This window comes from Peromyscus maniculatus, chromosome 8, assembly GCF_049852395.1.
Source record: "Peromyscus maniculatus bairdii isolate BWxNUB_F1_BW_parent chromosome 8, HU_Pman_BW_mat_3.1, whole genome shotgun sequence".
Lineage (NCBI taxonomy): Eukaryota > Metazoa > Chordata > Mammalia > Rodentia > Cricetidae > Peromyscus > Peromyscus maniculatus.
The window spans coordinates 44,971,724-44,999,542 of NC_134859.1; the positions used below are offsets into that span (position 1 = coordinate 44,971,724).

Here is a 27,819-nt window from a genome sequence, read left to right on the forward strand (position 1 = left end):
CACGTCGTGGGTCGGGCGGGCGTCCGTGGCGTCCCGCGCCTCCGTGCAGGCCCCGCCCCGCGCCTCAGGACCGGCGGGGCCGGGCGCATCCCGCGGCGGTGGCGGCGGCGGGCACAAGATGATGAAGTTTCGGTTCCGGCGGCAGGGTGCCGACCCGCAGCGCGAGAAGCTCAAGCAGGAGCTCTTCGCTTTCCACAAGGTGCGGCGGCGGGGGCGGCGGCGGCCCGGGCGGGCCACGTCGGGCCGCCTCTGCCCTGTGAGCGCCGCGATGCTCGGGCGTGCCTGGCCGGGGTCTCGAGCTGTGCCCCGCGCCGCGCCGTGTTCTTTCTGGCTCCTCTTGTTTCTCTGCCCCTGGGTCTCTGGACCCCTGGTGTCTCTCCCGGGTGTCCCTTGGGCTCAGTGGGGTCCCCCACCTATCTGCCTTTTACTCTTGGCCTCTGTTCTTTCATCTTTTGGTGTGTGGCCCGGCTCGGCCGAGGGGCACCCAGGGCCAGGTTTTGTTTTTCTTGAACTCCTGGGCGGGCGAGAGTAGGAGAAGTGGGGGGTGGGGCTGGGAAATCCCAGTGCGGAGCCTCCACCCCTCTCCCCACGCTGGACCCTGCCTTGGGGTCCTTAGTCCAGGGGCTGTGCTGGTCTGTGTGCCCAGTTGCATTTCAAACCGTGGTTCCTCAGTTTCCCCCGCCATGAAACGAGGCCAGTTTCCTCTTTGTGGATTCTGGATCTCTCTGCAACCGGGCGGGCCTGACCTTACTAAAGTTGGAAAGACGTGAGACAGAAGGGGCCCCGGGAAAGGCCGCAGTCCCCACCTCCCCGGCACTGACCAGTATGGAGCCGTGCAAGATGAACTCTGATCTGGAGTGATGGGGCTCGGGTTGGATGTTACTTTTATCGCAGAGCTCGTGCGTACCCCTGCCATTGAGGATTCGATTTCTCATTTCCTTTACACACGTGAAAAAAATTGAGGTTCAGTAAGGAGTGGGCCGCTTATCTTTCTTGCCTCGCTGTGTGATCACAATGGAGTAGGAGCCTGGAGTTTGGAAGTAGCGACTACCGTCCTGAGCAGAGAGAGCTTAGGGACCTTGGACTTCCCTTACATAGGTTTCAGGGGAGTTCCTGCCATGGCTCAGTTTTTCCTGTGGAGGTCCCAGGCAGCAATGATGGGATTGCCGGGATTCACAGACCCAGTGACTGAAAGCCTGTCAGACCTGAGAGGAGAGGTTCCCCCAGCTGTGAGCCTTTGCCTTTCCTGGTGTGACCATGAGGGTGAGCCCCCCGAAGCAGGAAGAAGGATGGGTCTTAGCCAGTGAATGGAGGTGTGTAGGGGACCTGCACAGTTGGGGTGAGGCTCTGAATCAGCTTGGCTCACCCTGGCTGGCGCTACCGTGGCAGGAGTTGAGGGTGAGGCACAATTTGAGTGGGCAGCAGTGACGGGAGGAGAGAAGTCATCTTGGGCAAAGGATTTGATTGCCACAGGGGCTGTAAGGAGGTCCCTAGGAAATAGGCCCCAGATTCTTGAGTTTGGGGTTGTGGTCCAAGGGGGGACATGGACTTTTATCCTGGGTGTTGGGTTCAAGTCCAGCTCAGACCACAAGTTGCCTGTAGGATGTGCATCTCATGCTAGTTTAATTTGGATTCCTGCCTCTTTGGTGCTATGGGCACAGTGGAATCCAAAGGGGTAACTCTTCGTTGAAGGGGGGCTTTAGTCATTGGCAAGAGGATGAGAACCAAAAGCCAAAGCAAAAGTAAAATACATATTAGTTCACAGGGTTGGCTAATGCTGTGGATAAAATATGGTGTGATGAGGGTATGGGAAAGTGGTCTGGGATGATGATGTAGGCAGGACCAGCCAGGGAGGCCTTTTGGAGCTGGCCATTTGGGAGTGCCGGGTAAAGCACAGTGTGGCGGGGGAGGGGCAGAAGGCGCCAAAGCCCTAGGAAGTGCTGCCTAGCAAGAGAGCAAAGAGCTTTGGGGTAGGAGTCAGCTGAACTGAGATGCCCAGAGAGGGGCCACATGGTGAGGACTTGGCTTTCTTTGGCTGTGGATCAGCAGGGAACTCCTGGAGGGCCCCAAGTGGAGGAGGTCGTGATGGCTGGCTGGTTTTCATAGGTGGCTTAGTAAGCACCGGTCCAGGCAAGCAGTGAGTAGGCCTGGAGCCAGGTGTGAGAAGGATGACTTCTTTGTGTCTTAGAGGTAAGACAGTAGAGCTCCGGAACTGATCGGATGTGAGGTGCAAAGGACAGACACTAGATAAGAGATCTAGTCTCTCTTCCATAAGATGAGCCTGATGGTGTCTACTCGGGACCGTGGGGACTTGCCATACTGCCATGCTCTAGTGTCTCTGGATACTAGCCTGCAAGCCTGAGGCCAGCTAAAGGAGGTCAGATCCAGACGGCATGGCAGTGCTTGTGGGGAAGGGAATTCCCTGACCAACAGGGCTGGTTGGTGGCCCTGCTCTCTTGGATGGGCTCCACCGTCACTGCCAAGTGGAAGCAGGGTGGATGGAGTACTGTGTTCAGCCCAGACTGCGTAGTTAGGCCCCGCCACACAGCTATGAAGATGGCTGACCCCATGTGGATGACCTCTTTTATTTACGTGTTTACTTTTGCATCTCACTGTGTGGCCCATGCTGTCTTCTAGCTCAGGATCTTCCTGGCTCAGCTTTCCAAATGCTGAGATTATAGCCGTGTGCTCCCAGGCCGTATTTGACATCTCCTGAGGGTGTTCATGCCCCAGCCACACTTGGGCATGAGTGGAAGCTGCTTGGTTGGTGGGCCGGTGGGAGGAAGCATATCAAAGGAAGGAATAGGTAGTGAAGCTTAGTGTGTAGGGAAGGGCACTGGACCTGGCCTCACAAAGAGCAGAGAAGCAGGTAGGGAGCATCAGCATCAACACCAACAGTGCTCGGGACCCCAGACGCTATCCCTACTTCTGATGGCCCTGGGATTCTTGTTCTCTGGCGCTCTCCATGTTGGGAGGTGGACAGTCCCTTCGGGACCAAGTGGAAGCGGAAGTCCCAGGGTGTTTTGCCCATGTATCCCTCTCCTCCCTCACAGACCGTGGAGCATGGCTTCCCCAACCAGCCCAGCGCCTTGGCCTTCGACCCCGAGCTTCGCATCATGGCCATCGGCACCAGGTCTGGGGCTGTCAAAATGTATCCTTTGCCACTGTGGTGCTTGGGGATTGTGAGGACCTCTCATGTGCCACCCACTTTATGCTGGGGTCCTGGCATGGCAGGCGCTTCCTGGAGACAACCTGAAGAGGTTGGCTGGGCCTGTGGTGACTCCTTTCAGAAATGAGAGTCTTTCTGTTTGGAGATGGTTGATTGGAGTGGTCACTGGTGTCCACCGGTGTCCCTTGCTGTCTTAGGTGACTCTACCATCATCTTGGCAGACCGTGACCGAGGTAGTTAGGGGTGGCCTGTGGGCCTGATGAGAAGTGAGCATGTGCACACATACACAGTTACACACAAATATGGAGATGTATGTGCTCAACCCAGAGGGTGAAGGCAGTGCCAGGCTCAGCGTGGTGAGCGCAACACTGCCCCCATCTGGACCCTGCTGCCATACAATGGACTGAGTAAGCTGTACAAAGCAGGCATTTTCTTGCAGTCCAGGGTGGGGGTGGGGCAACAGGCTGCTGAATGTCTCCTTACCCACCCTGGAAATACCACCCTAACCTGCCTTCAAGGACACTGAGGTGCGGAGTCTGACTTAAAAAGTTGCTTGGTGAAGGTGCCTGCCCTCCCTCTCCTTACCCAGAGCTTAGGGGCACTAGCCAGGTTGGGGTGGGAATATGGCCCAAGGTTTCTGAGCCAATAGCCTGGGTTAGGGAATGTGGCTGGATGGGGATGTCCTCCTCTCTATTGGGGGCCATTGGGTGTGTGTTGGGGCAGTGACCAGGCCTCCACCCAGCTTGCCACTCCAAGCCCCTGTGGGTGCTGTGTCCCCGCTACTCTTGTGTGGCTGCAGCTTTGGACTGTGACCACTGGTGTTGGAGGTGCCCACCTCTGAGTCGTCCACAGTCTTCACTGCCAGGTGCTTGGAGCTGTCCTGGTGGGAACTGGTTCCTCGAGCTGGTACAGATGACGGGGGCCAAAGCCTAGATCCCCCCTTCTCCTCCCTCTTTCCTTTAAATTCCCACAGCCTTGAGCTCCTGAGGTTGGGAAACTGAGGCTGGAAGGTGCCACGCTTGGTCTCCGAAGGCTCCCCTCCCCCTGCAGGGCAGGCCCCATCTCCTGGGAGACCCTGCTTCCCGCCAGCCGCTCCTGCCCTCTCTTTGTCCTCCTTGCCAGGCTCTGCAGGGAGTCCCAGCTCGATATCCAGGCAACAGCTCCTGGCTTGTCACTAGGACAACGTCACTGACCCATCTCTTAGCCCTCCTGGGCCCCTTCAGGCTTTGTTGGCCACCACCAATCCTGGAGTTGTGGGTCTCGGGGCACTTGTTCAAGCAGGTCACCTGTCTTCCAGTCTGTGTTTATCTGTAAAGTGGGCAGTGGAAGCCTTTGGCTGCCTGCTCTGGAGGGAGCTTGGGGCTCTTGTCCACAGCTGGAGTTGGCTTGATCTGGTGCTGCTGTGTCCTGGCTAGGCCTCTTGAACCTCTACTGCAAGGCACTTGGTCTGTGCAGATGCGTCAGAGGCCTCATTTGTACCATGCTGGAGCCACGGTGCTGAGCAGGTTTTTATTCTTACTCCATCTGCACTAGCTTTGTGCATTTGAGTCATTAGCCTGCTGGCTGGATGAGGGCTACAGTAGCACCCTACTTGCGGGGACTGTGTGGAGTCTGTGGGTAACTTGAGGGTGCAGGAGCAGAGTTACTTCAGGAAGGGGCCTCATCAGGAGACCGCTGGACTCGTGGATGCGGAGGTCTTGGGAAAGGCCTGTCTGAACTGTCCTGGCTTGGCCTGCATGTGTCTGTCCTTGACGAGGCATCTCAGCTACGGTGCACCTGGAGTGGAGTTTACAGGTCTGCACCGCGATGCAGCCACCGTCACCCAGATGCATTTCCTGCCTGGTCAGGTGAACATCTGCCTTCCTCCACCAGCACCAGGTGGCCCCCATCCCCGTGCCCTCCTCCTCTCCAGGCCAGCCCCATTTTGTTCTCTGTTCCCCCCTCCATCAGGGCCGCCTCCTGACCCTGCTAGATGACAGCAGCCTGCATCTGTGGGAGATCATCCATCATAATGGCTGTGCCCACCTAGAGGAAGGGCTTAGCTTCCAGCCACCCAGCCGGCCCAGTTTTGACAACGCCAGGTACTGGAGGACCAGGCTGGGGCTAGCCACTGGGCAGGGGTATTGGAGAGGTCCTGTGAGCCTGCTCTGCCGAGGTAGGGCAGAGACAGTCAGGTTATGGTTCAGGGTGGGGTGTGTGGAGCCCTGCCTGGGTAGAGCCTTGCTTGGTTGGCAGTCATGTCCTTTGAAGTTAGGCTTAGAGGTATGGCTAGCTGAGTCTGAGGCCAGTAGGCAGGATCTGTGCTTCCTGCTGTGTGAACCTTTAGTTTGGGGGTCCCAGTGAATAAATATGTTATAACCCAACTCCTTAGAGTTGCAGCCTGGCACTGTGCTCTCTAGGGGTTTGGGACAGATCTGTGCCAAGGTGACATCAGCAGTCTCAGGCTAGCCCTGAATTTTCAGTGGTCCTCCAGCCTCGGTCTCCCAAGTGTGGTATTACAGGTGTGTGCCAGCATGCCTGGCCTTCTTCCTGGCTTCTTGAGTTGGGATGGGAGATAGGCTCCTGGTCCATTGGCACACCGAAGGTTGATCATTGGGGCGTTCTCCAGGATGAGCTGGTGAGGCGCTAGGAGGATGCTCTAGGTGTCCACATCAGGTCAGGCTTCCCGGGTAGAGGACCTTGCCCACAGGTTAGTTCCTGGGCCGTCCCAGTCACTATAGGCAGGGACTGTTGGGCTCCTGAAGTCTGAGATGCTTGGAAGGCTGGCGTTGGGTACCCTGACTGGGGTAGTGCTCTGATTCTACCTGATAGAGGCAGAGTGACAAGTGGACCTGAGAGTCCTTTGAGACCCAGGGATCTTATTTTTATCCCTTCCTTTGCTGGCATGCTGGGGAATAATTGAGTGGGCTAATTACACTGCACATTGCCTTCCCAGGGTGCCAGCCTGTGCTGTGAACAGGCCCTGTGAGTGCAGAGGGGCACAAGAGAGGCCCCAGCAAGCGCCCAGCCCGTTCCGCCTTTCCCAGCAGTCGCTGGGCTCGGCCTCACTCTGTCCCTCTTCCCTGCAGTGCCCCTGCCAGCCTTACCCGTGTCACCGTGGTCCTGCTGGTAGCTGGCCACACAGCGGCCCTGGGGACTGAGAGTGGCAGCGTTTTTTTCCTGGATGTCGCCACTCTGACCCTGCTTGAGGGGCAGACTATCAGCCCAGATGAGGTTCTGCGCAGGTGAGCAGCAGGTGAGCAGCAGGCAGGAGGAACCTCCCGTTTCTGGGAAGTTCTCCTGACTCTCTGGGGCACTCTCTGCAGTGTGCCAGATGACTACCGGTGTGGGAAGGCCCTGGGCCCTGTGGAGTCACTCCAGGGACATCTGCAAGACCCCACCAAAATCCTCATAGGCTACAGTCGGGGCTTATTGGTCATCTGGAGCCAGGCCACACGGTGTGTGGACCACATTTTCCTGGGTAACCAGGTAAGCAAGGGAAGCCTGCACGCTCCTCATCCCGGGCCCTTGTCCTGTCCTGTCGGCTCACGCCGTCCTGTCCTCATCCGTAGCAGCTGGAGAGCCTGTGTTGGGGCCGTGGTGGCAGCACCGTTATCAGCTCACACAGCGATGGCAGCTATGCCATCTGGTCCACAGACACTGGCAGCCCCCCAGCGCTGCAGCCCACTGTAGTGACCACACCCTATGGTGAGCACCGGGGAGGCTTGAGCCGAGGGTGGGGACTGAGGGGCTCTCTGGCCTTGATGAGGGTACTGCCTAGCCAATCTACAGGAGACGGGGGTATTGCTGGGTCTGGGCCACACCTTGGGGAGAGGCACATGGAAGAGGAATGGGAGGTCTGACGCTCTCCCCACCCCCAGGCCCCTTCCCCTGCAAGGCCATCAACAAGATTCTGTGGCGGAGCTGTGAGTCAGGGTAGGTAGAGGGGGCAGTATGGGAGGGGGCTTGTCTGGCTGGGGACTAGAGGATTAGGCTCTGGGTATATAGGGGTAAAGCCCTTACTGGGTTATCCAGCATGTGCCTGGTTTCTCCAGGGGCTCCTGGTTCTCATGGCGTCTTTCCATTTGCAGAGACCACTTTATCATCTTCAGTGGTGGCATGCCCCGAGCCAGCTATGGTGACCGTCACTGTGTGAGTGTACTGCGAGCGGAGACGTTGGTGACCCTGGACTTCACCTCCCGTGTCATTGACTTCTTCACAGTGCACAGCACGCAGCCAGGGGATGGTGCGTACTCCGCCTCCCTCATCCCTGCTGGCCCAGTGTGGCTCCAAGCTAAGCTCACTCTCCCCATCCCACAGAATTCGACGACCCTCAGGCCCTAGCTGTGCTTCTGGAGGAGGAGCTGGTGGTGCTGGACCTGCAGACGCCAGGCTGGCCAGCTGTGCCTGCCCCTTACCTGGCCCCACTGCATTCATCCGCTATCACCTGCTCTGCCCATGTTGCCAACGTCCCCAGCAAGCTGTGGGCCCGCATTGTAAGTGCCGGTGAGCGGCAGAGCCCACAGCCTGCCTCCAGTGCCTTGGTGAGTTGGCGATGTCTTGGGACTCGGGTGCTAGGGTGGAGGGCGGGGTCCAGCCCGGACGCGGGATGGGAATGTGGTAGGGGGAGGAGACGGAGACCTTCGTCTTAACTTGGAGCTCCCTTTGCTGTCTTCCTTAGAGTTGGCCCATTACTGGGGGCCGGAACTTGGCCCAGGAACCCTTGCAGCATGGGCTGCTGCTGACCGGGTAGGTCTGGGGTGTGGGTGCAGACAAGGGCCTGCTGCACCTGTGAGGCCTTGTTTGCTTCTTGAATGTCTCAGGTTCCTTGGGTGCTGAAGTGCTTGGTGACTCAGGCCTAGTCCTAGCAAATCCAGGTTGTTCCTGTAAGGAAGCCTCCCTAGATTCTGGCTCAGAGCCTTGGTTCGCACTTCCTCTTGGCCTGGGACTGAGTTCCAGCACAGCCCGGGCTCCACCCACCTGGCTTGCCATGGACTGGAAAATCTGGGTTGGCCTATGGTGACTCCTCCAGTCAGGTGCTGGAGAGCCAGGCTAGGTCTGGGCACTGGTGACTCAGGCCTCACCAAGTGCCCTGCCCCTCGCTCCTGCCTGGGTTGGGACCCTCAGGCCTCTCAGGGCTCCTTCCCTTTGCTGTTGAGAGCCTGCTGTGGCCTCAGGGATGAAGGAGAGTGAAGCACCGCCACTCTCTAGCTCCTTCTCCGCTGTCCGGGCGGCTCGCTGTCTGGGGCCCCTGGTCCCCAGCTGTGTCCCAAGGTTGTACTCTGGTTTTGTCTGCTCCCTCCCTCCCTGCTCCCCTCCCCCCCCTTTTGACACCCAGCCTCCTGCTGCGTCACCTGGAAGGGCCCCTCAGGCCTCTTGCTCTTCTGGGTTTGTGGCACGTTTTGTGATCTCAGGGAACCCAGTGCTCCCCTCTGTCATCTCCTGGTTATCCAGGTGGTCATTCCTGTACCCTCCATCCTGTTCAGAGGGCTCGGGGCCTGTGGAGAGTGTACCTGTCGTGCAGTGGGCACTAAGTACCCGTTTATACCGTGGAGCAGGTGCTTGCTGCTGTACGCAGTACCTTCCAGTTAGTGCTCGGCATAGGCAGGAAATGCCTGCGGTAGCCGCTGGAAGAATAATTGAGGGGGTGTGGATCTCCCAGCGGGGGCTCTGACACCAACCCTCTCTACAGCCATGAGGATGGCACTGTGCGCTTCTGGGACGCCTCTGGTGTGGCGCTAAGGCCACTCTACAAACTGAGCACCGCTGGCCTCTTCCAGACGGACTGTGAACACGCTGACAGCCTGGCCCAGGCTGTGGAGGACGACTGGCCGCCCTTCCGCAAGGTGCCTCTCCTCCCTCTCCCCCCAGGCTTGGCCTTTGAACCCGATATGGTTCTGCCTGGTGTCATCATTCCATCTTGTCCCCTCAGGTGGGCTGTTTTGACCCCTACAGTGATGACCCCCGCCTGGGAATACAGAAGGTTGCACTTTGCAAGTACACAGCCCAGATGGTGGTGGCTGGCACTGCAGGCCAGGTGGGGTTGGGGTCCCCAGCTGTGACTTTGACTTTGGGGAGGCTTTCTGTAGGAGGTAGCCCTGAAGGGTGTGAAATAGAGAAACCAGCATGGGCTGTAGGTCAGAGTGGGAATGGAGCCCCAGGTAAGGTTGGCCGGGGTGAGGACAAGTGGAAACTGGGGGGTGCTGTCGCTTGAGTAAGGCTAGGGAAGCCACAGAGGCCCGAGGCTGGGAGCAGGAGTCTGGGTGTGAGATGTGCTCAGCAACAGCAGAGCCCAAGGGGCTTAGGCAGAGATTCCCTTTAGTGCTTGACCGTGTGCGGAGGGCTTAGTGTTTGCTCGGGGCTTGGGGGAGACAGACGCAGGAGAGAGTCAAGGGCTCCAGGAGGGCAGGGCCAGTAGATTAGGTCGCCACGGTTTCTTGGCGCTCAGTGAAAGCTTTTGCATATAGTAGGTATTCAGAGGGTACTGGCTGGGTAGGTAAAGGGTACTTGCTCTGGCAGTGTCTGGAGCGGGTCCAGAATGCCCCTCTTCATCTGAGTCCTCTGCCTGTTGTGTCCCAGGTGCTTGTGCTGGAGCTCAGTGACGTGCCAGCCGAGCAGGCTGTCAGCGTGGCCAGTGTGGATCTCCTTCAGGATCGTGAGGGCTTCACATGGAAGGGCCATGAGCGGCTGAGCCCACACACAGGGCTGTTGACTTGGCCTGCGGGATTCCAGCCCCGAATGCTGGTGCAGTGCCTGCCACCAGCTGCTGTCACCGCTGTCACCCTTCATGCCGAGTGGAGCCTTGTGGCCTTTGGTACCAGTCATGGCTTTGGTCTTTTTGACTACCAGCGCAAGAGCCCGGTGCTGGCCAGGTATGTGGTATGAGGTGAGCAGTTGGGGAGCCAAGGCCCTGATAAGGTGGTCTGGGGTTCAGTTCCTCTCAGAGGTTGGTATGGCCTAGGCAGGCTGGTTGGGAAAGCTCTTATAATCTCCTTTCATCTGCGAGACAACTGGTCAGCCCCTCCAGCTGCTGGGGCCGTAGGTCCTGGCCCCAAGTTGCTCTGGTTCCCTGACCTGGGCTCTGGTAGCCGGCTTCAGGGTAGCAGGAGTGCCGTGTAGCTCCATAGCACGCTGGCCCTGTCATCCCCAGGTGTACCCTCCACCCCAATGACTCTTTGGCCATGGAGGGGCCGCTCTCTCGGGTGAAATCCCTCAAGAAGTCACTGCGGCAGTCATTCCGGCGTATCCGCAAGAGCCGTGTCTCAGGCAAAAAACGGCCTACTACTGCCAGTAGCAAGGTGAGCTGGGACCGGCTGCCGTGCCCGTGCCCTGGCCCAGAGCCCTCGCTCGGGTTTGCCGGGTTGCCATGCTCCCCGGTAGTTAACTGGGAAGCAGATGCTTGGACAGCGATGCCTGCTGGGTACTGGGCGGAAAGGGCTCTTGAGAGAGCACCTCTAAGATCCTGTGGCCCTCCCAGTTGCAGGAAGCCAACGCACAGCTGGCGGAGCAGCCCTGCCCCCACGACGTGGAGATGACACCCGTGCAGCGCCGCATCGAGCCGCGGTCTGCTGACGACTCCCTTTCCGGTGTCGTGCGCTGCCTCTACTTTGCCGACACATTCCTTCGAGATGGTGAGACCAGGGTAGGGACGGGCATTGGAGAGCCTAGATGGCCTTTTACTGGGGGGAAGTGGCGTTCTGAGCACCTACTGTGTGCTGAGCTCTACCTTGGGAGGCCTGGGCCACCGTATAGCCCAAAGGGGCATACTTGGAGGGTTTGCTGAGTGGGCTGCACAAGCCTTGTAGAGTAGAGCAGGAAGCAAGGGAGCCGTGGTGAGGTGGGCAGTGAGGGCCGGGGTGGCCGAGGCCCTGTGGTGGGCAGGTCAGGCAGGGACTCGTCATCGACTCTGGTAAAAAGTCCCCTCTGTGCCTTAGGCTTGTTGGTGGCTCTTTCGGTTTTTACATTGTATAATGGTAGTTTGGAACAGAGAAATAGTGTACAGTCACCCACATACTGCAGCTGCCACCCCCGGGTACCTGCTGCTGTGTGTGCCCTCTCTACACCACACTTTGCGCTCTCTCTTTTTTTTTTTTTTTCTTTCCGCTCCAAGACAGGGTTTCTCTATTTAATAGTCTTGGCTGTCCTAGAACTCACTCTGTAGACCAGGCTGGCCTTGAACTCATGGAGATTCATCTGCCTCTGCTTTCCTAGTGCAGGGATTAAAGATGTGTGCCACCATGCCCGGCTCACACTTACTCTTTTTTTTTTTTTTAAAGATATTATTTATTTATTTGTTATGTATATAATGTTCTGCCTTGCATGTATGCCTGCATGCCAGAAGAGGGCACCAGATCTCATTATAGATGGTTGTGAGCCATGATGTGGCTGCTGGGAGTTGAACTCAGGACCTCTGGAAGAGCAGCCAGTGCTCTAAGCCCCTGAGGCATCTCTCCAGCCCCACATGTTACTCTTGTATCTTTGTTTTTGTTTGTTCCTTGCTTTTTAGACAGGGTCTCACCACATAGTCCTGGCTGCCTGGAACATGCTATGTAGATTACACTGGCCTCAACTCACAGAGCTCTGTCTCTGCCTCCTGAGTGCTGGGATTTAGGAGTGTGCTGCCATGCCCAGCTTGCAGGGGGGAGCTACATTTACTGGGATGAGTTGAGGGTGCAGGTTGATGGGTTGGTGGTATCAGGGACCAGTTTGTGGTCTTGCAGATGTCCTCAAGGTGGCTTATGCCTTTGCATCAGAGCTGTTCTGGTGTCTCAGACTAGCGGGTTGAGACCACACAGCAGGTGTGAGGTAGGAGTGATCACAAATTCCTGAGATCCGATCCCTGCAAACCAGTTAGGAAATGGACAGGTGAGAGAAGGGTCTGTGAGGCATGGGGTTCCTCAGGAGGCCCTCCTCACTGTACCTGTCTTCCACAGCAACCCACCATGGGCCCACCATGTGGGCAGGGACCAACTCGGGCTCCGTATTTGCCTACGCGCTAGAGGTTCCAGCAGCCGCAGCAGGTGGTGAAAAGCGGCCCGAGCAGGCAGTGGAGGCGGTGCTGGGCAAGGAGGTACAGCTCATGCACCGGGCACCTGTCGTGGCCATTGCTGTGTTGGACGGTCGTGGCCGTCCACTGCCTGAGCCCTATGAGGCTTCCCGGGACCTGGCACAGGCCCCCGACATGCAGGGTGGGCACGCTGTGCTCATAGCATCTGAGGAGCAGTTCAAGGTGAGCATCCGTGGGTGACGGAGATCCATCCAGGCCCCGTCTTGGACCCTTTCGAACCTCTGCTTCGCCCATTTCCCTACCTGCTGAGACTTAATGCCTCCTATTCCATCAAAGCCTTCAGCCAATAGAGGCCCTTGAAGGACCTGGGAGCACCCTAGGCCTGCCAGGACCCCCTAAGGCCTTCTACCTCATAGCCTTCTCCAAGAGCCCCGTGCGAACCCCTTGAACCCAGTCCCCAGGGACTTACGGCCTGAAGGGGTTCCAGGCATAGAACATAGGACTATGTCTAGTTCATCGGCCGTGGGTAGAGATGAGGCACGCCCTGAAGCCTGGGCTGAGGGGATGGCTGGTTCAGTGGGTGTCATTTTGACATGCACGCTTGGGGTCTGCAGCTGAGTGAGGCGTGGGTAGGCCAAGGCGGGCTAACGCAGACTGCCTGTCGCCAGGTGTTCACACTGCCCAAGGTGAGCGCTAAGACCAAGTTCAAGCTGACGGCCCACGAAGGCTGTCGTGTGCGCAAGGTCGCCCTGGCCACGTTTGCCAGTGTGATGTCTGAGGACTACGCTGAGACCTGCCTCGCCTGCCTCACCAACTTGGGTGACGTCCACGTCTTTTCTGTGCCTGGCCTGAGGCCTCAGGTGCACTACTCCTGTATCCGGAAGGAGGACATCAGTGGCATCGCTTCCTGTGTCTTCACACGCCATGGTCAGGGTGAGGTGGGGCAGGTGGTTGGGAGCAGATGCCGGGTAGAGCAGAAAGCGCCGGCTGTGCTTAGGAGTGGAGGGGGTGGCGGCCGAGGCTGGGCAAGGATCAGTCTTCCTCACGTGCTCTTGTCTCCTGCTCACAGGCTTCTACTTGATCTCTCCGTCGGAATTTGAGCGCTTCTCCCTGAGTGCTCGCAATATCACGGAGCCACTCTGCTCTCTGGATATCAGCTGGCCCCGAAACGCCCCCCAGCCCAGGTGTGGGGGAGTGGGCCCCGTCCACCGTGGGTTCTGCACCCCCTGGTGTTACTGCCTGTCCTGGTTTGGGGATGGGAGGCGGCACCTTGACTGGTCCCCATGACACCCCATCTGTTTCTGTAGTCTTCAAGACTCACCCAAGCTGAGCCAGGCTAATGGCACCCGAAACATCGCCCTGGCCCCAGAGAGCTGTGAAGGAAGCCCTAACTCTGCCCACAGCAAGCGAGCCGGTGAGAGGTCACAGGGTTGGGGCAGACATTGGCTTGAGGGTACCTTGGGGAGAGGTCAAGACGTAAGCTCAGTGCTGCTGAGCCAGGGCTGGAAGCGGCCAGCCGAAGGCGGAGCGTCTGTGTGTGCACATGCATGTCCCGCTGGGGGCCAGGCTCTGGGTGCAGAGTGGGTACTGAGGGGCACTTCTCCCTGCAGACACCGCAGAGCCCCCCGAGACCACGCTCTCACCTGTGTCCGTTGACTCGGCAACGAGTGGGGATACCACGCTGGACACCACAGGGGACGTCACAGCGGAATATGTGAAGGATTTCCTGGGGTGAGGCCGCTGCTCTTCCCCAGCCTCCATCCCCAGGGCAACTAGGGGTCTTCCCACCCCGGCCCTTCTGATTACTGCCCCTCCCCAGCTCTCCTGAGGACTCGGAGAAGAACCTTCGGAACCTGGAAGCAGACGAGGCCCGGGCCTACACCCTTCTGGTTAAATGAGGTGCTGTGAGGCAGCCGAGCCTTACCACGCAGCAGCTGCTGTCCCTTGCCCCAGCTGGGACCCTGGCAGGCCTCTGTGATGGTGTCACTCCTGGAAGCCTAGCTGCCTTCCCCCAGCTGTCAGAGGCCTAGGGGACCCACAGTCACGATCATCACAGTTCAGTGCTAGAAAGGGGATGTCCTGTCAGCCTTGAGGTCCTGGGCATTTAGAAGGCCACCTCTGACTGGGTGTAGGAACTGAGGCTCATCTGTTTAGTGAGCCCATTTCACAGGACAGTCACTGAGGCTGATAGGTCCTGCCTGTTGAGCCAGCACATGGAGCTTATGTGCCTACCATATCCTGCTATGGACCCAACCTAGCTGGAGCCTGGAGCTATCTGGACCTTGGTAGCTAGTGCCTCTGCACCCACCCTACATTGAGCATAGATACTACCCACACTCTTCTACTTGGTACCCTCCTAGATCCCTCGCAAGCCCATCTCAGGCCATCACTGAAAGAGCCTGGGTTTGTTCCCCCCAGCCACCACCATCTGCTTATCGCAGCCCACTGTCTGCCTTGCCTAGCTCCTTAACTTTGAACCCACACCTGCTAACCTGTGGGATCATCGTACTGATGCTGGGCCCTGAAGACGCCCCCAGTTTGAAGGGCAGTTGGAGGCGTGTGCTAGGATCCTCTGTCTTGTACTCCATAATGTCTCTTCTTTCTCCTCAAGCAGAGTATTTTTCTAACGCCTGGACTGCGCCGGCCAGTCATTTCTAAAGCAGTTTTGGTACTTGCTCCTGACCTGTGTGTGTATGCTCACGTGACTGGAAACTGCTAGGCACTGTAACTGGAGTCAGGCGGGTGTGTGCATGTGTGTGGGGCGGTGAGGATGGGCTTCCCTGTAGACTCCACCTTGGGCTTTTCTGTCTTTTTTTAAAAACTAGTTTTAATATTAAAAGTACTGATTTTTTAATATTGAAAATAAAAGCATTTAATATCTTTTAAACTGCATCTGCTGCACACATGTGGACACACTGGTGGGGCTTGGAGGATGTGGGCAAGACGGTGGGTGGGTAGCCGAAGCAGGTGCTGAGTCTGCTTCCTCGCTGAGTCTGAGGTCGTAGGTACCGCCTAGGCTGGGGCTTGGCGGAAGGTGCTCCAGGCGTGGAAGCAGCGGGTGAAGGGCCGCTGCTCATTGCCTTTGCGGACCAGGCGCAGGCGGCGGGGCCGCTCGTTTTCTTTAGAGCGTGTGTGCTGGATGTACACCTGGTAAGGAAGACAGTGGGCATGGGTAGTCCTCCGAGTCCTGCCGGACTGCCCAGTGCCCCTTCCCATGCTTTGCCCAGGATGACGGAGGGGCAGGTGGTCCCTGAAGTCATCAGGCTGGTCTTAGTATGACCCTTTCTTACCTGGCAAGCCTTGAGACTCAGTTTGATCTCCACTTGACTTGTCTGGGTCCCAACCCACATGTAGACCTGAGGATAAGGTGGAGGAAATGGTCACATGGATGTCTTGTCCCTTTTGGTGTTTTGTAGTGCTAGACATTGAACCCAGGGCCTGTGTATATGCTACTCAAGTGCTCCACATGTGGCTGGTGGGAACGCTTCCCTTCTGGCCCCACTATTTCCATCTACAACTATCTAGCAGGCGGCAGGGTCTGAGGTGGGGGACTGACTTACCTCCTGGCCATTGTCTAGCAACATGATGTCATCATCTGCCAGGTCATCTTGGCAAAAGTCAGAGCATTTCTCAGTCACTGCGAAGTAGCCCTTCTCATTGGAGCACCTGAAGGGCAAGGGTCAAGGTGAAGGTGAGGGTCTGAACTAAGATAGCCAGAGGAGGGCTCCGGGCACTCACCTGAAGAGTCTCGTGTGCTTCATGTACTCTGCGTCATCATCATAGGGTTTCTGGGCACCAATGCCTACCCAGAAGAAGTTCTCTGGCTCCTCGCCTTCGTTGATGACCTGTGGGGAGGGAGGGTCAGCCAGGGCCCTCACGGGCTCCCACCTTCCTGCCTGCCCCCACCTCTGTCACCTGTTTGCTGTAGGAAGCGTCAAACATGGTGTTGAGGATGTCTTCTGCCAGCTTGGCTTCGTCAGGGTCTGAGGCCCGGCCCACCCAGGCATACACAATACCTTGGTTGTCCTCACTTTCAAAGGGGACCTGTGGTGTGCACAGGGGGCTTGGCTCAGGTCTAGAGTCTTGCCCACCACCCTGCTCTGCCATCCTGCCCACAGCCTCACCTTAAGGATGAAGCAGAACTCCGAGTTGAGAAGGCTGGAGTCGGTGTTGATCTGGATGCACCTAGGGGGAGGGGGTGGGGCAGATCAGCAGTGTTACCCCCACCATGGAATCCTGCCCTCTCCCCAAGCCAGGTACCCACCGAGTGCAGAGGGCGCTGCCATTGGTGCGGATCTGGTAGAGGCTCGGCTGGGGAGTGCCCTGAGCCATCTTCCTCTTGCCCCGGTGGATGATGAACTTCCTTTTGAAATGGGACAGGAACTTGGGGTTCTCCTGCTGCTGTGTCATACGTACCACCTGGGGATCAGAAGGGAGTTCTGGGTAGTTCCCTAGACCCTACCTGCTCTTCAAGGGTCAGGACTCCTCAGGTCTGGTTTGCTCCCTCTACCATCCCAACCACAGGCTGTGGGGCACACCTCCAGCTTGCCAGGGAATAGACTCTCAAACTTCTTCTGAAGGCTGAAGGTGAAAGTGAGCCAGCCCATGTTGGAGGCCTCCCGGCCCTGCCAGAAGTACACGATGCACTGGAAATCCTCCTCCGGCTGCTTCTCCTCTGCCTCAGCCACTGCTTCCTCCCCTTCCGTGCCCTCTGCCTTCCCCTCCTTGTCTTCCGTCTTCTCTTCCTCCTCATACTCCACAGGGACCCAGTACCTGTGAATGAGACAGTGGTGAGCAGGGGCGGCACAGGGCCGAGGACAGAGGGTGAAGAAGTTCTGTGGCACCTGCAGAGGAAGACATAGCAGTCCTGTGTGTAGAAGTGGCCAAACTCCTCTTCCGGCAGCCGAGTGAACTTCCTGCCTTCCAGCACGAAGCCTTCCATGCCGTCCAGGTCCTCATTCCATTCCTCCATCAGCTGCTCTGCCTGTCATCCCGTCCCCAAGTGAGGTCTGAGCATCGTGCTGTGCAGCGCCCCCCACCTCTCACCCCCCCCCCAGGCTTCACCCCACCTCAGCCAGTGCCATCGGCGGCTGCCGAGGTAGGAAGAGCGCGGTGAGGTCAGCCTTCATCTGGTCTTTCTTCTCGGTGTCACGCTTCACCTTCCCAGAGAGCCCCTGGCCCTGCAGCACGGCCTCGGCATTCCGAGTGTAGTCGACAGTCAACACGTCGTCCCAGTTTTTGAACTTGGCCTTGAACACCTGTGGAGAGCAGCGTAACACCCACCGTAACTGGAGAGAGGCACTGCCCAGTTGGGGGGGGGCTGGAGGATTCAATCGAGGTTTGGGAAAGCTGGTCAGAGCTCAAGGGTGGGTCCAAACAGGAGCTGGAGGTGACTTGGAAAGGTGGAGCTTAGCAAAAAGAAGTGGGGACAGGCGACAGAGTGGACGGTCCTGCGAAGGTACGGTGGACTCGGGCCCACCTCTGCAGCACAGCTGTGCCAGCAGAGGGGGGAGAGCATGGCGGGCAGTGGAAGGCAAGCCACTGTGGGCGCGGGGACATACCTGAGCCTCGGTGCCCTCCAGGCTGCGGCTGACCACTGCATGGCGCGGCCGGTGCAGCATCCCACACAGCTCCTGGCCCAGTTTCAGCGCAGCAGCACGCACTAGTCGTGGGGACTTGCGGCCAAGCCAGATGAAGACGTCAGACCAGCAGTCCAGGATGTACACGCACCGTGTGTCTAGAAGGCTCTGCAGCTGTAGACAGAGGCGAGAGGTCAGCACCCGGCCCACACACAGACTGGACCAGGCCCACCTCCTGCCCCCTCACCAGCCTTACTGACCCAGGCCCACCTCCTGCCTCCTCACCATCCTCACTGACCCAGGCCCACCTCCTGCCTCCTCACCAGCCTCACTGACCCAGGCCCACCTCCTGCCCCCTCACCAGCCTCACGGACCCAGGCCCACCTCCTGCCTCCTCACCAGCCTCACTGACCCAGGCCCACCTCCTGCCCCCTCACCAGCCTCACTGACCCAGGCCCACCTCCTGCCTCCTTACCAGTCTCATTCCTGGCATCAATTCCACCTTGGGCCGTTTCCTGTGTTCCACTGAGAGCTTGTAGTTGATCTGGGGAAGCTCCAGGTAGCCCAGGCCTAGGCCCACCTGGCAGGAAAAAGAGATGGGTATGGTAGACCCCACATTTGCCCTGAATTGGGGCCTGGCTCCCCACCTTGCTATTTGGACCTGTTTCCCTCCAAACTGAACCACATTTTAAGGACTTCCTACCAGCGAAAGGATCTAGGGTTTGCTGGGCTTTTTTCTAGTATAAGGAGCAGTACCAGGGGTTTGCCCACACCAGGCAAATGCTCTATTACAGAGTCCCACTGCAAACCAGTGGAAGGCTTTAACTTTTTAATTACTATTTTTAAGTAGGCATGTTTTGCCTGTGTGTACATATGTGCATCACATGTATCCTTGGTGCTTATGGAGGGAAGCCAGAAGGCAGTGTTGGATTCTGTAACCAGAGCTGCCATGTGGGTCCTGGGACTTGGATCCAGATCCTTTGGAAGAAAAGTGCTCTTATCCACTAGGCCAGCTCTGCAGTCCTGGAATTGCTTGTTAGGTTTTTGTCTTTTTGAGACAGGGTTTCTCTGTGTATCCCCAGCTGTCCTGGAACTGGATTTGCAGACCAGGCTAGCCTTGAACTCAGAGAGATCTGCCTACCTCTGCCTCCCAAGAGCTGGGATTAAAGGTGTGCGCCACCACTATCTACCTAGCTGGAAGGGCTTTTAAATACTTGTTTTCCTTGCTTGCCCAATCTGGGTCCTTACTGTTGTTCCTGATTTCTTTTCTTTTTTTGGTTTTTCGAGACAGGGTTTCTCTGTGTAGTTTGGTGCCTATCCTGGATCTCGCTCTGTAGACCAGGCTGGCCTTGAACTCAGAGATCCACCTGGCTATGCCTCCCTAGTGCTGGGATTAAAGGCATGTGCCGCTGCTACCCGGCTGTTTCTGATTTCTTAACTTGTCTCTTTCCTGCTCATAAGAACCATAGTCTCTGCAACCCACAGAACCAGGGAGGCTACATACCAGGGGGGACCCTAGGATGACTGTGGCTTATAATAAGTTTTGGGTTTACTCAATTACTGGGCAAGCCTCAATGAAACATTTCACTATTAGGATAAGAATTTATACTGTATCAAGCTGATAATAGAAAGAAAGAAAAAAGAACCGTAGTCTCCTACCACTCACAAAACTAAGGCCCAATTCTCAGCTCTGGTACCCAGGAGCTTCTGGCCCACCTTCGAGAAGAGGGTGCCAGCTCCATCCTCAAAGCTGGCTTCCAGACTGAGCTCCTTGTCCAGAAGAATGCCCTCTTCCCAAAGCCCATAGCAGTCAGGCTTACTCTGTACCCCAGCACCGTGACTCACCTTGTATAGCTTGGGTTGGGGTGGCCAAAAGTCATCAGGCACATGCTTCTTGATCTCAGAGGGCTCCCCACCCAGCACCTCCCAGAACTCTGGGGGCTCTTGGCCCTGCACCAGGAGTGTGATCTCGGCTTTCCCTTTCCGTTCATTCTTGTTAATTTTCTCTGCAAAGAGCCTGTGGACAGATGCAAAGCCCTCAGCAAGGCCATGTTGTTCTTAGGGTACCTTCCTTTGCCTAGAACATTCCATAAGACCCACCTACCTGGCCTTGGTGGTGTTGCTCAGTGTGGCCTGGGCCCCCCGCCACACGTAGATGTCCAGTCCTCGGTCCAGGAGGAACACAAATCTGGATAGGACAGCAAGAGCTGTAATATAACTCCCTGTGCCTGATCCGTAAGGTGGGGCTCTGGCCCTTTCTGGGTAGACCCCGGGCTTTTCTTCCAAGCTCTGAGGGAAGTTAAGATCGCTTCCTCATAGGTGGGAAGGCAACTAAGGGCAAGTACCCCCACTTCCCCTCCTATCAGGGTGCTCACCTTGGATCCAGTGAGGCCCCCTTGAGGGGCACAGGCTCCAACTTGATGTTCTTCTTCCCGTATACACGGTACATCCTGGGGGACAGAGCAAGAAAGATCTGATGTGGGCGCCAAGGGCCCCCTGACCTTATCACCCTTGCCTGCACCCATTGCCAGCGGTCCAGGACAAGGACACCCATCCACATGCTTACCTGGTGACATAGTGTGTATCTTCCACAGTGTAGAAGCCACTGGCTGTCCCGCCTTCAATGTAGGAGATGTCGTTGTCAAACACCTATCGTGCAGAGTATGGTTCTTCATCACCGAGGTGTCCCCTGCCCCCACCAACTACCCCTGCCAGGCTCGGGAGAGTTCACACCGCTGGAGTGGGGGTACAGACCCACAGTGATTCTGAACAGGATGGAGTGCATGCACCGCAGCGCAGGGCTGCACAAAACTGTGTGCACACATGGTGGGCAGTCTGAGAGGTGTTTATGGAAGCTTGCAAACCCGGGTGGTCTGGGGTAACTCTCCAGCTGCATGCCATCTCCAAAGGTAACCCAGCTGGCAGCAGGGGGAAGGCCATTTTGTCAACTGGCTTTGCATTTCTAAGGCCCTGACCTTAGCCCCAACAGCTATAGGTCCCAGTCCCATCTCTCCGCTCCTCTCCTTATCCTGTCCACCAGTTCCCATGCTAATCTGCCAACCCCTCTCCCCCAGCCATGGGTTTCAGGCTCTGACCACCTGAGGCCTCCCCAGACCTCGCCTTGCTGTGTGCGGTTTCTCGTTCCCACCTCTGCCTCTCAGCTCCCTGCCCCACCTCTGTACATACGGCCCGGCCCACGTTCCCTCCCGTCTGGGTCTGCTGGCTGCACCTGCAGGAACTCCTCGCTTTCATCGCCCATCTCCTCTCGCACAGTACGGCACTCGGCACCCAGGTAGTTGCGCAGGTTGACAGCGTGGATGGCAGAACAGGCTTTCTTGTCGAGTGTGGCCTCCCCGCCGATCCAGTAGTAGATCTCCCAGTTCAGGGAGCCACTGTCATCCAGGAAGGTCTGAGGAGACCAAGGCATCAGCCACGAGAGCCTTCATGGGCTCTTCATGGTTTCCCAGCCCCAGGAAGGCCGCATGCCTAACTACCAAACTCAGCCTGCCCACCTGCCCCTGGCCTCACTGAGCCACACCAGGCAGAACACTAGGAGCCAGCCCCACCTTGAGCACAATGTAGCAGTCAGCCTCGTAGAACTTGCCATGGAAGGCTTCCTCCACCAGCACAGGCACAAAGTTCTCAATTTGCCAGATGGTCAACCCAGGCAGCTGGCCCACGTCCTCCGTGAAGAACTCTGAGTAGTCAAGGCGTGGCTTCTCCAGGCCCTGGTCCCAGCGCCTCACCTTCCCCCCGGGTGCTCGGGCATCTATGCTTTCCTGGGGACACAGGAGCGGTACTTGACACTACTGAGACACTAAGGCTGCCCTCTGCTTGCCATCACCACAGGACCTTGGCATTAATCTGCCACTCTCCCTGCTCAGGGCCCCTCTGCCTCTTGGGCGGAGTCCAGACCTGCCCAGCCCCAGCCCTGAGCTGACTTACCTCTTGTTTTTTGTTTTTCTCCTGGGCAACGTCTGACATGCCCTTTAGCACTTGCTTGGCCTGGTCATCCTGGGCTGAGTCCTTACGCCTCCGGAGCCGCATCTTGCGAGCCAAGGGGTCCTTGGACCCGCTCCCTACTTATGGGGGGTGTGAGCATATGAGCCCTTGCAGATGGGTAAGCAGAGGTCCAGAGGAGTGCCCTTGCTCCCAGGCCAGACCGCATTCTACTCACCGGCCGCAGCGGCAGCCACCGTGGCAGGGGAGGCGCCTGCCAGCCTCAGCTGGTTCTGTAGTGAGAAGTCAATGTTGTACCACTCGGCAGTGCGGTCGGCAGGCTTGGGCGGCATGACCAGGCTGGGGTTTTCTCGCACATCCAGGACCTGTTAGGTGAGCAGAGATGGTGCTGGGCTGGGCGCTCAACTCTAAGCCGCATATCTGGCCTCTAACTTTGGTCTACAGCTGGGACCAGGAACTAAGTTCTTATCCTGGCCCCCCTGCCGCTGCCTGTGGGGCTTCAGGGGCCCTACAGTGTGCTGAGAGAAGATGCTCTCCCCAGGGGCACCTGGGCACTGCCCCTAGAAGGCTATTGCTAGGTCTCACTCCAAAACGCAGGCACACCCTCTGCTCCATCTCCCCCGATACCCTGTCCCCACTGCCCGACCTCGATCTCTGTCAGGAAGTGGATGGCCTCTGGAAGAGTCACCAGACGGTTCTTGTTCAGGACGAGTTTCTTCAGCTTTGGGCACCTGTAAAGACAGGGCCAGACAGAGCCTTAGATGATAGGGTGTTGCAATCAGGGCCAGAGGAAAAGGGTCTTCCCAGTCTCAGAGCAAGGCATCCACATGATCCTGTTGTTGTTTTCTGGCTCTTTTGGGGGGCCCACCACCCAGTTCCCAAATCAGTCAGCTTGGTTTGGTTTCTAGCCAGCTTTCCTTTACTTCATTTATCCTGTCTACCCTTTGCCTCTGGGCTTTTCCCATTCTCTTACTTCTGTAAATCTTACTCTTACCCCACAGCTCGCTGTGTAGCTGGCTGGCCCCGGAGTCCTCCTCCTTCTCTGGCTACTTCTTTTCTCCTCCCAGATTTTTCCTTCTATCTATTCTCTCTGCCTGCCAGCCCCGCCTATCCGTTTTCTTGCCTCGGTATCGGCCGTTCAGATCTTTATTAGACCATCATGTGTTTTAGACAGGTACAGTAACAGAGCTTCAGAGTTAAACAAATGCAACATAAACAAAAGTAATACACCTTAATATAATATTCTACAACATGATCCACATGAGGGTTAGTGATTTTCAGAAGAGGATAGGAACCACAAACTTCTATGGTGCTGGACCCCTCTGACCTAGACCCTAACATTATCCTCCTAAAAGGTGCTCTGGGAAACCCAAGTTGGGTGTGGGATGGGAGGGGGCCTCATCCCTGAAGGCTAATCAGTTATTAGCAGGATGCAGGCAGATCACCGAGCTGCAGCTTGAGTTCCCACCCGGCCCAGCCTGCCCAGCACCTGCAGAGACTCTCAGGAATCAGCTCCAGGTTGTTGTTAGCAGCCATGAACTCCTCCAGGCTGCTGAGCTTGCCAATGCCAGAAGGCAGCCCGTCGAAGTCCAGCTTGTTGGAGTTCAGGTACAGCTTCTTCAGCTTGGTCAGCTTGCAAATGGCTGACTGGAGGGGCAGGACATCAGTTAGGGCAGAGCCCAGCACTCCTGCCCAGCCCACCCTGGGTCCCAGGCAAAGGCTCACAGGCAGGGAGGTGAGCTGGTTGCGGGACAGGTTCAAGGTCTCCAGGTGCACCCACTGGTCAATGCACAGGGACAGCTCTGCGATCTGGTTGCTGCTGAGGTTGAGGCGGCGCAGGCTGGGGAGGGTGTAGAGGCACTCCGGCACCCTTGTCAGGTCGTTGCACGACAGGTCCACATCTGGGGCATTGGAGGGGCCCATCAGTCAGGACCCACACAACAGCCACCAGAAGCAAGCCTCATTGTGAATCCCTGGTATCTATTCTACCACCAGGGTGTGTGGTCTTAGGCAAACCTCTCAACCTTTAGTTCTTCTACGTTTGAGAGACTCCCTCACAGCAGGTGGTCTAGTGACAGAAACCCAGTGTAAACTGACCATGGGGTGCCGAACTAATGCCAGCACTTGAGAGGGTAAGAAAGGGGGAATGTTAAGAATCCAAGGCCAACCTGTCTGCAGAGTGAGTACCAGCCGGGCCAGGCAGCCAGAGTCACACAGCAAGGCCCTATCGAAAAAGCTTTTCAACGGTAACCTGACGTATCTGTGAGATGTGATTGAAGAGACAGGAAGTAGACATTTTCTTTTTTTCTTTTTTTTTTGGGGGGGGGGTTTGAGACAGGGTTTCTCTGTGTAGCTTTGCACCTTTCCTGGAACTCCCTCTGTAGACTAGGCTGGCCTCGAACTCACAAAGATCCGCCTGCCTCTGCCTCCCGAGTGCTGGGATTAAAGGCATGTGCCACCACCACCCGGCATGGAAGTAGACATTTTCAAAGGGGCTCCCCCAGACAGTCCAGACCTGAAAGGTTGCTCAAGCCCTCCAGGCTGGTGGGGAGGTTGCTCTGGGTGCGCTGAGTGTTCCGAAGGTGCAGGGTCTGTAGGGCCATCATGGCTGGGAGCTGCCTGTGAGGAAAATAGGGGTTACCCTAAGGCAAGTCCACTCAAGGGGTGCAGCTGGGGATGGCGTGGACAGGAGGGTAAGACCAAAGAGTGGGCATGATGTTCAGCAAGCACAAGCCAGTGCTGAGGCCCGAGCCTAGGGTTGGAAGGACCAGGACCCCTGGGATGCAAGGAGAAGCATTGGCACCTACCGGAGCTGTGCATGCAGCAGTGGGTTTCCATTCAGCACCAGGGTCTGAAGGTGCACCAGGCGGCGCATCTGAGGCGGCAGGCTCTCTAGGCGGTTCTCACTGAGGTCCAGGTACAGCAAGTCCGTAAGATTGATGAACAGCTGGTTGGGGATGGAGTCGATGCTGTAGTGCAGAGGGGACAGACTGAAAGTCAGCACTCCATCCCACCTGGCTTCACTGCCCACCTGCTGCGCCCTCAATCTCCCCCGCACCTGTTATGGCTGAGGTTGAGCACCAGCATGTTCTTAGCATTCTCCAGCTCCCGTGGACATTCTGTCAACTGGTTATGGCTCAAGTCCTAGGGGGCAGGAGCAAGGTCAGGCCAGGGTGGCCCCACCTCATGCGTCTGTCATACTCAAGGACCTGGCAGAACACTGACAGGGAGGGATAAGCATTCAAGGCCAGAGGGAAACAGAGATCCTGAGTGGAAGGGGGCGGAGTTAGGGAACTGATTCCATGAGTGATGTTGGCTAAGGGATGATGATGGCCCCAGAGACTGCTGTGATGAGTGAGGATTGAATGAATGGGCATCCTAGGGGCCAGATGGGCAGGCAACCACTGACCAGAACTGAGAGATCATCCAGCTTGAAGATATCATCGGGGACTCCAGAGTTCTTCAGGCTGTTGGCCCGAGCTACAATGGCCTAGGTGTACAAGGAAAAATTTGTGATCCTTACTTTCTGCCCTCAGGGAGAAACACAGGCCAGGTGGGGTGCTTCTTCAGAAGCTGGAGGCCAGGTCTGAGGGTTCTCCCACCTCTGACCTTTGCTCACACAGTCCATCTGGTGGGCTCTGCCCATCCTTCTGGTGAATGTCAAACTTTAAAACCCAATGCCAGTGTGCCCCAGAGCCCCACGAGGGGCCTTCAGAGTTGTGGCACTGGGATGGAAGCCCAGGGCTTTGCAAGTGGCAAGCATGCACACTGTCACTGGACTGCATTCCCATCCACTTCTGTTTCTTTTTCCCAGAGACAGGGTCTCACTACATAACTCTCGCTGCCCTGGAACCCACTCTGTAGCCCAGGCTGGCTCGAACTCACAGAGATCCTCCTGCCTCTGCCTCCTGAGTGCTGGGGTTAAAGGCGTGTGCCACCTCCTTTTTTTCTCCACTTTTCACTTCTTATTCTGAGTCAGGGTTTCCCTTGCTTGGCCAGCAGAACTTGAACTCACTCTGTAGCCCAGGAGTGCCTCGAACTCTCCATTGATTACTTTAGCCTCTCATAGCTGGGGTCAGTTTCTGTGCCACTGGCTCAGAAGAATACATGTTCTTTCTTTTATGTGGATGTGTGGATGCCTGCATGGATGTATGTGCGCCATGTGCAGCTCAAGGCAGCCAGGGCAGGCTAGTCACGGCCTTGACAGACTGCGGCAAGCCTGCTACCTCCGCAGTTATGTGATACTGGACAAGTCACCTCATCACTGTGTGCCTGAAACGCCACTCATAGACGCGTGGAAGCTTGAGCAGAAGGCTGGGGCCGGGGGAGGTGATGTGACAGGAGCCACATCTGCTGGTTTCCTATGTGCGCCCTACCTGCTGGAGGGGAGGGAAGACCTGCCCACGGCTACTCAGCCAGTGTGGTAGTGTGATGAGAAAGCCCCCATAGGCTGTATGTAGTGGTATTCGCTCCGCCTACCACCTTGGGCTATAAGGGCCGGAAGGAGGCGGTGCTTCTTGCCAAAAGGAAAAAGGAGAGGGGCCATGTGGGTCCTTGCTTCCTTTTTTTTTTTTTTTTTTTTTTAAATAATCCTGGTGTGATTGGACACTGGATGGCCTGGGAATTGAACCCGGGTCCTTTAGGACATCAGTCAGTGCTCTTAACCGCTGAGCCACCTCTCTCGTCCCACATGGGTCTATTTACTGGGTAAGAGGGATTTATTAAGATATAAATTGAGGAAATACGCTCACGAACACAAAACCGAGGAAACAGCTGAAGTCGTCCTCTGTTCTGACCGGGACTGAATCTACCTGGTGGTTTGATCAGACCAGGAAGCAGGAAGCACCCCCTTCAGCAGGCCGCACCCCCTTCTCCCTTTCCTTTCAAGAGGTGGCATACCACGGCAAGAAGCACCACCTCCTTCGGGCCCTATAGCCCAGGGTCATAGGTGGAGCAAAGACCACTACACTCATCTATTTGAATGCTTAGTCCCCTGTTGGTGGAACTGTTTGGGAAGGGTTAGAAGGCGTGGCCTTGTTGGAGGAGGTGTGTCACTGGGGGCGGGCTTTGAGAATGCAAAGGCCCACACCATTCCAGTTAGCTTTCTCTGCTTTGTGGGTGTCTCAACATGAGTTCCCAGCTGTTGCTCATACCGGCCTGCCTGCTGTGTGCTCCCTGCCACGGTGGTCATGCACTCTAACCCTTGGAGCCATGAGCTCCCAATGAAATGCTTTCATGTTTTGTCACAGCAACAGGAAAGTAACCAAGACAGCTAGTCAGTGGCAAGGCCCTGGTTTACAGTCAGGAAGCCCAGGTCCAGAGCCTGGCTCCTTGACATCTAGGGGCTGTGACCCTGCAAAGACAGCCCTGGCTGAAGCCTGTAAGGCTGGCAGGGGCCTGATTTTCTGGTCACCTTCCAGATCCAGTCATACCAGCTACACCACTGTCTGGAGGTGACTTCTGAAAAGTCACCTGCCTGTGTGGCCAGGGGTCTTTACCTGTGTGGGAGACGTTGAGAGGCACATCACACACACACACACACACACACACACACACACACACACACACACAGACTAGCACCACGTTCCACCTGCACTGGCTGTGTTCACAACTCACCCGAAGTGAAGGCAGGCTGGAAAGCTCCCCATGCAGGGTCGTCAGGTGGTTGTGGCTCACAGACAGGTGCTCCTGGACAGGGCAAGTGTCAGAGGCTCAGGTGGGGACCTAAGATGCTCAGTCCCTGTCTGAGCTGTAATTGCACCACCCGGGAAGGCCATCCCAACAATTCCCTCCCCTTTACACACCCTCGCCTTCCTTGTAGACCTCCCAGGTCGGGTGCCCACTCCCAGTCCGCCAGCTCTGCCCACACTGATTCCTGTTTTCTATGTGACTAATCTTTTTGGCAGGGGATGCCCATCTGGCCCAGCCCTGGCGACAGGGACCCTCCCCCTGCCCACTGCCCTTACCAGCTTCTGGAGAGCCGCTAGTTCTTCGGGCAGGTAGCAGAGGCCTGTGCGGTTCAGCTTCAGCCACCGCAGACTGGTCATAGCCTTAACATTCTCAGGGAAGTAGCCACCCTGGTGGGAGTAGTCACGGTGAGGCCCGTCTGGGAGAGGGCTTCCCCT

At 57.0% G+C, this 27,819-nt stretch overlaps 2 protein-coding genes across 4 annotated transcripts in view; one reads left to right on the plus strand and one right to left on the minus strand.

The window, feature by feature from the left end:
• Window positions 1–15,042, plus strand: Llgl1 (LLGL scribble cell polarity complex component 1). 2 transcript variants are annotated; one of them, XM_076542501.1, is made up of 22 exons: window positions 1–199; window positions 3,054–3,151; window positions 4,935–5,016; window positions 5,120–5,250; window positions 6,238–6,393; window positions 6,475–6,637; window positions 6,721–6,856; window positions 7,030–7,084; window positions 7,240–7,394; window positions 7,469–7,692; window positions 7,830–7,897; window positions 8,841–8,994; window positions 9,081–9,185; window positions 9,728–10,020; window positions 10,299–10,446; window positions 10,626–10,779; window positions 12,082–12,377; window positions 12,824–13,088; window positions 13,225–13,339; window positions 13,463–13,569; window positions 13,766–13,886; window positions 13,975–15,042. In XM_076542501.1, the coding sequence occupies exons 1-22, from the start codon at window positions 119–121 to the stop codon at window positions 14,051–14,053; spliced, it is 3,186 nt and encodes a 1,061-aa protein (XP_076398616.1). In that variant the 5' UTR covers window positions 1–118; the 3' UTR covers window positions 14,054–15,042. The 2 variants fall into 2 exon arrangements, with proteins under 2 accessions (XP_076398616.1, XP_076398618.1); XM_076542503.1 differs by having other exon boundaries at window positions 14–199; window positions 6,724–6,856.
• Window positions 15,002–27,819, minus strand: part of Flii (FLII actin remodeling protein) — a 14,479-nt gene continuing 1,661 nt past the window's right edge. The window contains exons 2-30 of one of the 2 annotated variants that reach the window (XM_006973600.4): window positions 27,661–27,771; window positions 27,311–27,382; window positions 25,104–25,184; window positions 24,753–24,838; window positions 24,502–24,663; window positions 24,210–24,313; window positions 23,420–23,595; window positions 23,184–23,341; window positions 22,341–22,425; window positions 21,912–22,059; window positions 21,680–21,813; window positions 21,301–21,513; window positions 20,964–21,143; window positions 20,301–20,383; window positions 20,110–20,184; window positions 19,839–19,922; window positions 19,580–19,751; window positions 18,210–18,314; window positions 17,717–17,908; window positions 17,225–17,413; window positions 17,000–17,139; window positions 16,694–16,928; window positions 16,420–16,574; window positions 16,280–16,340; window positions 16,071–16,199; window positions 15,894–16,000; window positions 15,716–15,821; window positions 15,446–15,511; window positions 15,002–15,302 (exon numbers count right to left, since the gene is read on the minus strand). In XM_006973600.4, the coding sequence (XP_006973662.1) occupies window positions 15,168–15,302; window positions 15,446–15,511; window positions 15,716–15,821; window positions 15,894–16,000; window positions 16,071–16,199; window positions 16,280–16,340; window positions 16,420–16,574; window positions 16,694–16,928; window positions 17,000–17,139; window positions 17,225–17,413; window positions 17,717–17,908; window positions 18,210–18,314; window positions 19,580–19,751; window positions 19,839–19,922; window positions 20,110–20,184; window positions 20,301–20,383; window positions 20,964–21,143; window positions 21,301–21,513; window positions 21,680–21,813; window positions 21,912–22,059; window positions 22,341–22,425; window positions 23,184–23,341; window positions 23,420–23,595; window positions 24,210–24,313; window positions 24,502–24,663; window positions 24,753–24,838; window positions 25,104–25,184; window positions 27,311–27,382; window positions 27,661–27,771 (3,744 nt within the window). In that variant the 3' untranslated portion in view covers window positions 15,002–15,167. Of the gene's footprint in view, window positions 15,303–15,445; window positions 15,512–15,715; window positions 15,822–15,893; window positions 16,001–16,070; window positions 16,200–16,279; window positions 16,341–16,419; window positions 16,575–16,693; window positions 16,929–16,999; window positions 17,140–17,224; window positions 17,414–17,716; window positions 17,909–18,209; window positions 18,315–19,579; window positions 19,752–19,838; window positions 19,923–20,109; window positions 20,185–20,300; window positions 20,384–20,963; window positions 21,144–21,300; window positions 21,514–21,679; window positions 21,817–21,911; window positions 22,060–22,340; window positions 22,426–23,183; window positions 23,342–23,419; window positions 23,596–24,209; window positions 24,314–24,501; window positions 24,664–24,752; window positions 24,839–25,103; window positions 25,185–27,310; window positions 27,383–27,660; window positions 27,772–27,819 lie in introns of both variants that reach the window. The other variant, XM_006973599.4, reaches the window with a different exon arrangement.

What these genes read in the sequence shown, in the direction of transcription:
- Llgl1 (XM_076542501.1), top strand. Translation starts at nt 119, where the DNA reads ATGATGAAGTTTCGGTTCCGGCGGCAGGGTGCCGACCCGCAGCGCGAG. An exon ending in CAGCACGCAGCCAGGGGATG is followed by an intron (nt 7,395 to 7,468) that starts GTGCGTACTCCG and finishes CCCATCCCACAG; the next exon opens with AATTCGACGACCCTCAGGCC. An exon ending in CTACTACTGCCAGTAGCAAG is followed by an intron (nt 10,447 to 10,625) that starts GTGAGCTGGGAC and finishes TGGCCCTCCCAG; the next exon opens with TTGCAGGAAGCCAACGCACA.